The sequence below is a fragment of the Propithecus coquereli genome, unplaced genomic scaffold (genome assembly GCF_000956105.1).
Source record: "Propithecus coquereli isolate 6110/MARCELLA unplaced genomic scaffold, Pcoq_1.0 Scaffold1, whole genome shotgun sequence".
Taxonomy (NCBI): domain Eukaryota; kingdom Metazoa; phylum Chordata; class Mammalia; order Primates; family Indriidae; genus Propithecus; species Propithecus coquereli.
Window position 1 is genome coordinate 20,190,391 of NW_012133857.1, and position 13,234 is coordinate 20,203,624.

General features: G+C 48.1%; 1 protein-coding gene across 7 annotated transcripts in view; it reads left to right on the plus strand.

Annotated features, from left to right (window-relative positions):
• The window catches only part of FLNB (filamin B, beta), a 137,606-nt gene that overhangs the window by 80,981 nt on the left and 43,391 nt on the right, over positions 1 to 13,234 (plus strand). For all 7 annotated transcript variants that reach the window (XM_012665408.1, XM_012665415.1, XM_012665422.1 and 4 more), the window contains exons 13-20: positions 759 to 872; positions 1,510 to 1,653; positions 1,905 to 2,028; positions 2,358 to 2,518; positions 3,470 to 3,560; positions 3,825 to 3,994; positions 10,118 to 10,235; positions 12,471 to 12,733. In XM_012665408.1, coding sequence (XP_012520862.1) covers positions 759 to 872; positions 1,510 to 1,653; positions 1,905 to 2,028; positions 2,358 to 2,518; positions 3,470 to 3,560; positions 3,825 to 3,994; positions 10,118 to 10,235; positions 12,471 to 12,733 — 1,185 coding nt within the window. The remainder of the gene's footprint in view (positions 1 to 758; positions 873 to 1,509; positions 1,654 to 1,904; positions 2,029 to 2,357; positions 2,519 to 3,469; positions 3,561 to 3,824; positions 3,995 to 10,117; positions 10,236 to 12,470; positions 12,734 to 13,234) is intronic.

Sequence of the window (13,234 nt, forward strand, 5' to 3'; positions counted from 1 at the left end):
CAGGCACAAAGACAGCCTTTCGCTCAGTGCCCGGCCCGTGTAGGGGGCTCCATAAGCTGCTGTTTTCTTGTACCCCAGAGCATCATATTTCAGTCTTCCACTTTCTGTAGTTAGTTCAAGATGCTCCATAGATAAAGGTTATTTTCCCCTATAGTCACCTTTCTCTTAAATTGGAGCAATGTTTTCAAAAGCTTCCTCTGAAACCCTTAGTGCCTGGCTGGGAAGCATCAAGTCTGAGCCAGCCCGGGCGACAGGAGGTGGCCCTGCACCCCCGTGTGTGCTGCTGTTGGCCCACTTGGGCAGCTGTTCATGGGCTGACATCAGTTTGGGTTGGTAGCTACCCGGCTTTGGCCAACTGCTAGTCCTTTGTTCTCTGGGGACTGCAAACTGTTGGAATGTCTTCTGTAGTAAAGGTTCCAAGTCCCTTCAAAGTAGAAACATTGAAACTTGGCGTAGCTGGAGGTCCCTGCCCCACTTACTAGAAGTTCTCTAGGTCAGCTCAGAATAAGGCAGGAAGCCTGGGTTAGTTTGGGCCTGGTTTTAGAGTTTTCTTCCTCATGAGAGATTAATGATACTATTTATTTTTAAGTTACAGCCTACTTTAGCATTTTCCTTCCCATAACCATCCTGTTATGTGGATACCGTAAAACGAGACACAAGTCTTTTTGTTCTTCCCCCATTCCCTGGTGACCAGTCTTCATCTAGGGGCTTAGTCGGGGCATCACACAGGAATAATCATTATTGGCTCTTTGCCTCAGGTCCAAGCATACGGGCCGGGCTTGGAGAAATCAGGGTGCATCGTCAACAACCCAGCCGAGTTCACTGTGGATCCTAAGGACGCTGGAAAAGCTCCCTTAAAAATATTTGCTCAGGTACATTTCTGGGGGGTACCTGTGCAGGTAATGGTCGGTAACGAGATCTGCCAGTGTAATGGCAAGTCGCTTAGTCCGTCTGATCCTCGGTTCCCTCCGCACTTGAGAATGATAAGAATGTTATCTCAGGGGGTGTGTGAGGATTAAATGAGACTAACATGTAAAGCAGGATGTGTTTTTTTTTTTTTTTTTGTAAATCATCTTTATGATTTGTAATCTGTGGAAACAAGGCTTGATTGTTTCAGATTACTCTGTAATGTCTTTCTGTGTGGCTGAAGCTTCTTAGGCTATGATGGGAAGTTTGTAAACAAGGATTTAAAAAATGTGTTTATCTAATTTAATTGAATTGGGCCAAGGGACTTCAATGCAGAAATTGAAAAGAAATTAAGAAGCATCGCGTGATCATGGTTTTGTTTTGGGGCCATTTGTTCTTAATGACCCAAAATAAATGAATGCATGTAGTATTTTGTCACCTGTTGTCCTTGCATCATGAGAACATGGCACATTGTAGTTGCTCCATGAAGTTTTGTTGGATAAGCAGGTGGTGACTTGGTTGTCTTGGGGGGGGCCACAGTGGCCCCGTTTGATGAAGACCATGGGAGGGCTGCCTTTGTTCCTAGCTTCGGCTCTTTTGCAGGATGGGGAAGGCCAGCCCATTGACATCCAGATGAAGAGCCGGATGGACGGCACATACACCTGCTCGTACACCCCGGTTAAGGCCATCAAACACACCATCGCCGTGGTCTGGGGAGGTGTGAACATCCCACACAGCCCCTACAGGGTAGGTTGTGAGGTGGAGTCCTGGCCCTTGCATGGAAAGACCCAGTCATGCCCCAGGTCTGGGCTCCATGCGTGATTGCCAAAGGCAGACTTACAGAAGGGACCCATCCTTGGTGAGCCCGGAAAGATGAGGTGGCCTAAGGGGCAGAATGTTCTGGACCACCCAGAAGGGCTATTTCTCACAATACTTTTCAACAGTGTTTTACTGGGTCCAAGTGGAGGAGAACATAACTTTCTCTACGTCATCTCTAGGTCAACATTGGGCAAGGTAGCCATCCCCAGAAGGTCAAAGTGTTTGGACCGGGTGTGGAGAGAAGTGGTCTGAAGGCAAATGAGCCTACTCACTTCACAGTGGACTGCACTGAGGCCGGGGAAGGTGAGAGGGCTTCACTCGACCCAGTGACTGTTGCTCCTTGGGAAGAAAGTCCTTTCTATAACATTTCCAGGGCAGTTAACTTTGAACCATGAAGTAGTCCATCTGAAGAGGTAATTGTTTACCTATTGAGCCTCTGTAATAGTTCCTTGGTGATATCTTTGCTAATTCTCCATCCCTTTTCCAAAATCCTGACTTACCACCATCCCTTTCTCAGGTTTCTTACTGGAAACTTCCCAGTATTTTTGGGGGGGTGTTAGCCTGAGCTGGAAGTGATTGCACAGGACATGCTATTTCTTGTAAGCTGGTGCTAATGAGCTGGTCTGTTCCAGGTGATGTCAGTGTTGGCATTAAGTGTGATGCCCGGGTGTTAAGTGAGGATGAGGAAGACGTGGATTTTGACATTATTCACAATGCCAATGACACGTTTACTGTGAAATACGTGCCTCCTGCCGCTGGGCGATACACCATCAAAGTGCTCTTTGCGTCTCAGGTATGTGTTGGGGCCTGGGAGGGGGTGGGGGGGGCTGGTGGACCTGGATTCTTATTGGCTACCTGTGTACATATCTCCTTTTTGTTCTTTCAGGGACAGGGAAGGTATCTTGAGAACTCTGCTCAATACTTTTCTCTCAGATTCCTTAAAACCCAGAAGGAAAAACCGAGAACTAAATTTTTATCACTTTCTTACAAAAGTGAGGCAGTGTATTCAGTGGGCTCTGGAAAGAGACTTGTTTGTTATAAAATACCAAGTTTTTGGTTGAAACATAATTAACTTATAGATATGTTCTACTTTAATGTCTTTGAAACTATGTCTTTGACCTCTGCCCTGTAACTCTCATAGGGAGAGGCGATTTGAGGTTTCAGGAATGTGATAGTGAAGACGGGACAGACAGAACCGTAACACAGGGAATTTTGAAATTCTGGTGATTCAAATTAACCTTACGTAAACGTAGGAACCTCAGGAGAATGTTCTGTGCCTAAAGGGAGTGGTCTTGAGTTGACTTCATGCAATTAACCTATTCTGCCTGTATTGTAACAGTCCGTGATGTTCTTTTTGAAGAATTACAATCACTCTGTTTCTGATCACGTTCTTGTATTCCCCAGACCTTAGCTCTCAGCTGTCCCTAGAGGATATTTCCTTCCTCCTTGGCCCCCAATTGTTGTTTTTGGTTTCATTCTTGCCGGTATTTTTTCATCCCAAGTACCCAACATTTGGTGTTAAAAGCTTGGAGTTTTCAGATTTGTTTGTGATACCAACGATCCAGGCATTCGTGAGTGGCCTAGTCCATGTGGCCCTCACCTGGTGCTGGAGTACGAAGACTTGATCTGTGGTGACAGGAGTTTGCTCACCACCCACTACATAAAAGCGATACTAAGGTCAGGGCACCCTAAGCTCTGGCAGTTGCTTCGGGGCTTTCCTACTGAGACTGTGTCTCTGCTGCAGGAAATCCCCGCCAGCCCTTTCCGAGTCAAAGTCGACCCTTCCCACGACGCCAGCAAAGTGAAGGCGGAAGGCCCGGGGCTCAGCAAAGCAGGTGAGATGGCGTGTGGTCGAGGCTGTCCCGGAGGCCTTCCACGGGCCGGTGGCAGCTGCGCGGGTTTGGTCCAGGGCCTTGAGGAACTTACCTCCGCCAACGGCAGGTGTTCTGAGCAGGTGTTCTGAGTGACTCTGATGGGGCAATGGCAGTGGCCCTGCTGTTGGTAGGCCTGGTGCTGGTGAACCTGTCAGACGGGTTCTGAAAGTGAAACCACTCCCGCTCGCCTGTCTCCTCTCCTCACTGCACGGTATGTCTTTCCAGGTGTGGAAAATGGGAAGCCGACCCACTTCACTGTCTACACCAAGGGGGCCGGGAAAGCCCCGCTCAACGTGCAGTTCAGCAGCCCCCTTCCTGGCGACGCGGTGAAAGACCTGGATGTCATCGATAATTACGACTACTCCCACACCGTTAAATACACGCCCACCCAGCAGGTAGGGGCTTGTTCCTGTTGCGGCGGCCGGCAGGCCCCTTCCGCACAGCACTGTGCTGGGTCACCTTGGACACCGCCTTGCCTTCTGAGCCCCTCTGGAAGCACTAACAGAAAGCCCGTGGGCTCTGTCAGGAACGTCTGCAATGTTCTTGAAGAACAAGGAGGAAGCTAGTCCCATATCTCCACCTCCATTTTGGGTTTTATCAGAGAAACGATGAGTTGATATTTAGGACCTGATACCTTTCTGGTACACACACACTTTCTCTCTCTTTTTCTCTCTTCCTTTCTCCCCCCCACCCCATCCTTACCAGCTGCCTTTTAATCTTTTCCATTAATTGCTCACAGAGAAAGAGCTGCCACACCTTTGTTTTTTCTTCCCGGCCTTTTTAGCTTAGTTTACCTTTTTTATGAGGTGTTTGAATGGGGTCTGTTCTCAAAGAGCCAGTTCAGCCTTTAGTCCCTAAGGCCCGATGCACTATTTAGGGCAGCAAATTCTTCCCCTTTATAAAATGCAGGATTTTAGATGGAATCTTACCATCCAGGCTGGTTTACTCTGATTATTTTAGGCATAAGGTCCTAAAAAACTACCTCTCTGTACAAGTTCCATGTTTATTTGTTTTAAAATTTAAAAAAGTATATTGTGGTAAAATACACAGATCGTAAAATTTACCGTTTTAACCGTCTTTAAGTATACAGCTCATTAGTCTTAAGTACATTCATTGTGTTGTGCAGCCATCGCCACCATCCATCTCCGTAACTGTTTACATCTTGTAAAACTGGAACTCTGTGCACATTATATTCGTTTAAAATTTTGTTTTGCTTCATGTTCACACCTCTAGGGTCTGGAGAGCAGACATCCTGGCAGAAAAGCCTGGGTTTTAATACTTATACCTACTACACTAAACAGTTGTTCCCAGCCTCTGAAAGGCCTTCATTCTTGAGGGAAATGGTCCTCCTGTGTGAGAAATGCCATTTGTAGGACAGAAAGGGCGACATTTTCTGCAGAAACACTTCCCAACAAGCGTTTCTCCCATCTCGGCCCTCCCAGCGAGGAGTCAAGTGGGGAAGAACGAGGGGCGCAGGATGGGGGAATGCTCTGGGGGCTGTGTGTCCTTGGAGGCGGACTCTTTACTCTGAGAACTCCCCTGCAGTGGGAGGGGTTCTCTGGGACAATTCCACGTGCCAGGTTATAAATGGGGCCCCTTATTTCCAGACTTCTGCTGCTTGTGCTTTTTTCCCCCTCAATTTTTGAGTTGTAAGATCCACGTGACAGAAAATTGACCGTCTTAACCTTTTGTAAGCGTACAGTTCGGTAGTATTGAGTGCATTCATGTTATTGTGCAACCATCACCACCATTCATCTCCAGAACCCCTATCATCTTGCAAAGTGAAACTCTGTACCCATTAAATAGTAACTCCCATTTCCCTTACCCCAGCCCCTGCATCCTCCATTCTACTTTTCTGTCACTGTGACTTTGACTACTCTCAGTACCTCCTATCAGTGGAATCGTACAGTATTTGTCTCTTCGTGACTGACTTATTTAACTTAGTATAACATCCTGCAGGTTCATTCATGCTGTAGCATGCGTCAGAACTTCATTCCTTTTTAAAGCCGAATAATAGTCCATTGTACGTATAGACCACATTTTGCTTCTCTGTTCATCTGTTGATGGCCATTTGGGTGGCTTCCACCTTTGTCTGTTGTGAACGAAGCTGCTGTGAATGTGGGTGTGCACGTATCTCTTTGAGTCCATGCACTCAATTATTTTGAGTACACACCCAGAAGTGGAACTGCTGGGAACTTACGGTAAATCCATTCTTTTGGTCGTAGCCATCCAAATGAGTATAAGGTAGTACCTCCTTGTGGTTTTGGTTTGCATTTCCCTAATGGTCAGTTGTGTTGAACATCTTGTCATGGGCTCATTGGCCATTCGTGTATCTTTGGAGAGATGTCTGACCATTTTTGAATCGGGTTTCTTTTTTTGTGTTGAGTTTGGGGAGTTCTCTGTGTATTCTGAATATTAATTCCCTATCAGATATGAGTTGCAAATATTTTCTCTCACTCCGTGGGTTGCCTTTTCATTTCCCTCTGTTGATAGTTCTTGTGTCACCTCATAACTGTGGCCTCTTACCTCCAGATTTGCTTCTTCCTGTGCTTTAAAAAAATCCTAATAAGGGGTTGGCTATTAGTAATGGTATAACTAATCCTTTTGCAGATACAGTTTCCTTTGCTCATCAGGCCACTTAGTGATAAATAGGTAATTATTTTCCTGCTGATGTCTCTAAGGCTGGTTGGGCCTTAGCATTGGGAACATCCGCTTGACGTCTTCTTTGTTGCCAGTTGTCCGAGTTCCTCAGCAGAAGGTACCAGAAAGCCATGGCCATCCACACTGATCAAGATCACAAGGTCATAGGCTCTTCTAAAAACATTTTGTGACCTTTGCTTTATCCTGTTTCTGTATACTTTTTTGTATTTTGGCTGCCATTAGAAAGTAAGTTGCAGACATCAGGACAGAGTTTGGCCTGCACCCCCAGAAAGGACCGCAGAGCCCATTGCCTGGGACTCCTCAAGCTTCTAGTCAAGGCACAGGTGGAGACTGGGAACCTAGGTCCAGTTTTGTCACATTTGAGGTGATGCTGGAGTGGGAGGCTCCTCACTTTAGAGTCACCCCAAGGTCAAGTTCATCCAGTTCTCTGGTAGCAGCAGGTTTGAGAACTATTGGCACGCTGAGTAGCCACTTGGGGTTGTTTGTCGAAATGCTGCCTGTGATGTCCAAGGAGCCTGGCAGAGTCTTGGTGTCAGAGGTTGCCTTTGGTGTGAATGACTCACAGGGTGCCTCTTGGGTCCTTCTTTTGTTTGTTGTTTAGAGCGAGGTTTATTGTTTCGTTATTTGGGAAACTTACAATGCTGCATATTTCTCTACTGCAAAGACAAGTGATTAAGTCCCTTCTCTTGGACTGTGAGTTCCCCAAGGATAGGAGATCATGTCCCGTGTGTGTCTTCCCCTCACCTGGCCCTGTAAGTGCTCCATATGGATTAGTGGCTGAGAGAGTGACGAAATGGTGGAGTGCTTGGATTCACAAGCAGAGCCGGCCTAAGAACGTTGTAATCGGGTAGAGGAGTGGGGCCGGCCCCTCCTCATCCTCCTTTGAACTCTCTTTTCTGAAGCGCAGCTAAAAGTTCAAGATCGGGTTAAGGGAGCCTTTGAACTATGCCCTTGGATGTGGTTGAGAGGCCTGGGTCAGCCCGGAAAGCCATCCTCTGCGTGGAGGAAGGGAGCATATTTGAGGGCTGACGCCCACAGGCACACCTTCTCCCCGTGGTTTTGGGGAATAACAGGCTGGAACTTCCCAGAAAGGCAGCTGCTTGGGCAGAGGCGTGTCCTGGCTGGGGCGCAGGCTCCCCCCTCAGAACACAGACTGTGCCACGTGAGGAGCCACGGCCCCGCCTGTCTGAGCAGCCCAGGGCCCCGATTGGCTTTTGCTCCCGGACACCTGCCAGGCTGCTGCTCTAGTCCCTGAGTGACGCAGGGTGTGCATGGCTGGGCGATCCTGTTAACCCTTGTCAAGAAACAGTGGTCGGAGCCCTTTTTGCCTTAAAGGAGTAGACTTGGGGTGGGGCTTGAGGACCCGCTCAAAGCTCAGACGAAGGCTTGATTTTATAGATGGGAAATTATTTCCTGGAAGACTTTGTCTTGCGTGCCTTTGGTTGTGTGTGGCTTCAAGTGGCTTAAAGTTCTCAACCCCACACTCCCCCAAGCAGAGCAGTTGAGAAGCTGGTGGCGACAGCTCCGTTACACGCTGTGTCAGGACCCACGAGGGATGGAAAACTCCATGTGCTTCTGTGGTGCCTTGAGGGGCCCTGTGAGCTCAGGGAGCCTCACAGGGTAACAGTCTCTACCTTGAAATGCTCTTAACGTGCTGGCTGTGGCTGCTCTCAGAGGGCTCTGGAGGAGGGGCCTATGGGTGGCTCTCTGGGTCCCATCCTGTTCTGAGCTGTCGGGTCAGTGTCTTGTGTATGTGTGTTTTTTTGTTTGTTTGTTTTGTTTTTGAGACAGAGTCTCACTGTGTTGCCTGGGCTAGAGTGCCGTGGCGTCATCCTAGCTCACAGCAACCTCAAACTCCTGGGCTCAAGCAATCCTTCTGGGACTACAGGCATGCGCCACCATGCCCGGCTAATTTTTTTTTCTATGTATTTTTAGTTGTCCAATTAATTTCTTTCTATTTTTAGTAGAGACGGGGTCTCGCTTTTGCTCAGACTGGTTTCGAACTCCTGAGCTCAAACAATCCGCCCGCCTCGGCCTCCCAGAGAGCTAGGATTACGGGCGTGAGCCACCGTGCCCGGCCTGTATGTGTGTTTTGCAAAATAAGATTCAGGCTTCAGAAGCATGTAGGGAGAGAATAAAACTGTCCTGCAGCCTGCGAAGTCTTGGGGACATGCACTGGTGGTCACTGCTCAGACTCACTCATAGCCCTGTGGGGAATAAGCAAAGTCCATTCCTTAGCTGGGGCCTCTGGGGACACCTTAAAATGCTATAGGCATTGTAAGTGCAAAGCTCTGAGATTTTTTTCCCTCCCTCTTCTTAGGTTATTTAAGGTAGAGGTCATTTGCTATCTGAGTTTTTGTTTTGTTTTTATGACTGGTAATGAGAACGTACCTTCTTTTATGGGATGGGTGGGCTTAGCTGGAAGAGGATTTTTCCCTCTCTTCTTTAGCACTTCAGAGAAGCAGCCAGAAAACTTTATGGAAGTTGGGGAGAAGGTATTTCCAGGGTCCCTGGCTAGCCCAAGGTCTGCCTAGCTAGCCCCAGAGGGGCTCGTGGGCAAACTGAAGCCCAGGAAGAGTTGGCATGTCGGGAATGCTGCATTGGCTGAAGTAGCGAGTCGGCCCTGCCTTAAACAGTACAAGGAGGAGACCTTTCCTGTCCCTTGGCCGGCTCTCAGCTCTGTTGAATTTGACCTATGTGCGTTCTACCAGGAAATGTTATACCCTTGAGGCAGGGGGCCAGTTGGTTTTGTGTGCAGTGCTAAAAATCCTGGAAAATCAATCCCTCCCCCTCCATTGATGCAACCAATATTTCTCCTTGGCTTTTTCCCCTTTTATTATAAACGGAATGTGAGAAAATATCCATAGGCCAAAAGCTACATCCTTTTAACACTTGATCAGCAACAGCTTTCAGCAGGGCCTGCATCCCAGCATTCCTGCTGGGTTCTGGGGGAGAGGGGAATCATCTCTCCCTCCTACTTTCCTCTCACCTGGTGCTTGGACCATTGAGGTGAGGGGATCTTGATCTGCTGAGACAGCCGCGGGCTTTGGTGGAGGCTGGGTTTGGAGGGAGGGGACTCGGCCGACCATGGAGAGAGGAAGCCAGCGGGGCACCATGCTAGGACCGGCCTGGGGAGAACAGCAGCAGTGCATGAGGCTGAGGTGCGCCACGTGGCCCCTGGGCTGTCAGCGAGGGGGCCTGCCAATCCCCTGGGCACTGTCTACCTATACACCTGCTGCTTTTCCTTCTTCCACGTAGAAATGGGAGTTCAGATACTGTGCAATGGTCTTAGAACAGCTCCAGGTAAACTCTTACAAATCCCCTTTGCAGCTTGGTGGCCAGAAATTGATTCCCAGAACATAGAAGAAATGGTTCTGTTTGGTTAGAGGCCTCAGGCCCAGCTGCTGTACTGATGGCCAGGGGTTGAGTGTATTGGGTGGAGAGAGGTGGTGTGGCAGGATAGGTTTGGGGCCCAGCTTGCAGACATGTGGCTTGGGGCACATTCCTTTACCTCTCTGAGCCATAGTTTCTTTTCCTGGAAAAATGGGGACAACAGTAGGAACTAGTCCTTAGGACTGTTTTGAAATTGAATCAAGGAAATGCATAAAATCACAGTGTTTGGCATGTAGTAAATGCTCACTAAGTTGCCATTATCAGCTGCTCTTATTTGATCTGATTTCTCTGTTGTTCTTGCCATGTGGTCAAAAGCTTAACGAAATATGTGTGAGATGCTTTCTAAATCCACTGGAGCCAAGTTCCCTGTGTCTCTGGGAGGAATGAAGGGTGGGGATGGGGTGCAGTTTAAACACCCTGATGTTGGCACCCAGAGGCACACTCAGCTTTCTGTCTCGTTCCAGGGCAGCATGCAGGTTCTGGTGACTTACGGTGGCGATCCCATCCCTAAGAGCCCTTTCTCTGTGGGGGTCGCTGCTCCATTGGATCTGAGCAAGATAAAAATTAATGGGCTGGAAAACAGTAAGTGTCTGAATGGAGCCGGGTGGTTGGAGGCCACCAAATGTGGCTGTGGGTTAGATTTCTTTCAAAAGATGGAATCTGCAGAGAAGCAAATTCTATTTTAAGAAACTTTGCCGTGAACAGACTGGGGTTTGAGTTAGGGGTGTGCTATGAAATAGCTCTGTGACCCTGTCTGCCACTTAGCCTCACCAAGCCTCAGCTTCCTTATCTGTACAATGGGGGGCGAGGTGGTCAGGAATACTTACACACATGGGAACACAGTGAAGATTAAACGCACTGAGAATCCAGAGGCTGGCACGTAGTCAGCCCTCAGCAACTGCTGGCATCGCAGTGGGAAGTTTTCATTAAAGAGAGAATGTGAGCCACGTTGCTTTCTGATGAGTTTCTAACTGCGCCAGCTGTCCTTGGCAGCTGAACCCAGCTTAACGTCCAGCGTCGAACCCGAAAGCCAACTCCCTGGCACTCAGAAACCACAATCAGAGCACCGCCTCCTCGCCCTCATCCCAATATTTCTTTAGCTTGTTAGGGATTCTACTAGTGTAAGCTCATTTTATTTTCAATTTTTCGTATTTTTTTATTATGGAAAATTTCAAACCTAGAAAAGTAAAGAGAGTAATATAATACGAACACTGATGTACTTATCACTCAGCTTCAGATGTTCAACACACACTCATAAAATTATTTTTTACACACGTAATACATAAATCCATATTTCATCTAAGAAACATTACATTAAGAATAAATTGCATCTTAACCATCACCTCCCCTTTTCCCACAGGTTAACCAAGGTTGTCAGTTCAGTTTCTCTCCTTCCAGACCTTCTGTCTGCATCTGTATGCATAGCTGTGCCAGCAGGAAATATTTGGCAGTGTTTATTTTGCATTAAAGTCATACTGCTATATAAACCCCATTTCTTCAGCCTGCCTCTCGAAGTCGGCTGTGCATTTTGGGAATCATTCACACCTAGATCCCTTTTGTTGGTGTTAACTGCAAGTTGTCCCAGACTGGACGCATCTCAGTGGCTCACATCCACACGACTTCAGGGTTATCACCTCAGCAGGGCCAAGTGCATGCCCCCAGGGTGGGCCTCCTGTGTCCACCTGTGAGGCTTTCTCCAGGGTATTGGCAGTGCCATCAGCAAGTATCTTCATTGACTTGTGACCCAAATGCACAACCTGTGAATGAGGCCGGCTCCCAGTTCGGGAGGCTCCAAACCAAGAGCTCAGTGTTAGCTTTTGTGGCCTGCGGGGGCCACCAACTCTGAGCATACGAAGGGTCACTTCCTAATCCTTTCGTATATCGCCTTGTCATTCCTTCCCCAAGACACTGAGAGTTTCGACTCTAGAACAGGAAAAGCATCATGCAAATTAGGAAAACCTCTTTCCCTTTGGGACACAGAGCTCCGAGGCCGCCTTGCTTGTGGTTCTGCAGGGTTCATCTTGGCAGGCTGTGTACTGCCCCAGAGTCAAGATATCCCTGGGTTGTGGCAGGGCCCTGTGTTCCCAGTGCTTTTGTTTTGGTTAAAGTCCTTTCTCTGTTTTTGTCAAATATAACACTTGGGTTTCCTGTGGCCCTGCTTTGCAGAGACCTTTCAGAAACCATCACGGTACAGAGTCAGTTCCCAGCTGCATTTGCCAGCTCTGTGACTTTTACCCTCTTGGTGGGGAGGGTTAAATTTGCTGCCAAGGATTAGTAAAGCACTGACTTACAGGAGTGTTTCCATACAAAGTTAACACCAACAGTAAGTAAAGAAAGGGGACAGCATCAGATCATAACTTACTGGTCCGCAGAGCAGACTGTGGGGTCCAGTAAATTTCGGTTTGAGTCCTAGCTTTGCAGCCTGCTGGATATGTCACCCTGGACAAATTGCTTAACCTCTCTGAGCCTCGGTTTCCCTGTCTTTTAAAGCCGTTGGTTCATAATAAATACCCCATAGGGTTGTGGTAAAAATTAAAGGAGATAATGTGCCAAATTTGTGCCTGGCATATAAAATGCATTCAGTAAATGATAGCTGCTATTATTATCAGCATTCATTAATTATTGTTCTTATGCTATTTGTTATTGAGGCTAAAATGCTGATTATACTTAGTCTTGCTGCATGTCCTTTGTACCAGCTGTTGCTTGTTATAGAGACTAAGTCTCCCATGTCTAAAGAGCCCTCACTTCCATGCTCTTGATTGTTCCTGCAAGCTGAAAAGGGTCAGCTCTTCACTTTGGCTTGCGTCCCTTTTCCAGGGGTTGAAGTTGGGAAGGACCAGGAGTTCGCCATTGACACCAGAGGGGCAGGCGGCCAGGGGAAGCTGGATGTGACGATCCTGAGCCCCTCTCGGAAGGTCGTGCCATGCCTCGTGGCTCCTGTGACGGGCAGGGAGAGCAGCACAGCCAAGTTCATCCCTCGGGAGGAGGGGCTGTATGCAGTAGACGTGACCTACGATGGACACCCCGTGCCTGGGAGCCCCTACACGGTGGAGGCCTCCCTACCACCAGATCCCACCAAGGTCAGCTTTTGTTTCCGTTCCAGAACTTGCCCCATTGTTGTCAAATATGGCACCATAGTCCTTCTCTGGTCCTGCCTGACAGAGACCTTTGTGATGAAAGTCCGTTCTCAGCGGCTTACAGTAGCCGTCCTGCAATTCAGTGTGAAGGGTCCCCAGGGCAGCTGGGTTGCAACCTTGTTCCTCTTCTTGCTTTCTGGCTGCAGGACTTTCATTAGGGGCTCCCTATCCCTGAGTCTTCTTCGTGTGTTAGCAGAATAACAGTACTTGCTTCAAAGCCAGCCTGTGAGGGTTAAGGGAGAGAGTGCATGTGCAGGCCTCAGTCCAGCCTCCAGCAAACAGACTGTACTCACCCTCTAGAAGGTATAATAATTAATATAAAAATGTATTATTCTCTAGCTCACACCTATAATGCTAATCCTAGCACTCTGGGAGATAAAGGCAGGAGGATCACTTGAGCTCAGGAGGTTGAGGTTGCAGTGAGCTATGATGATGCCATAGCAC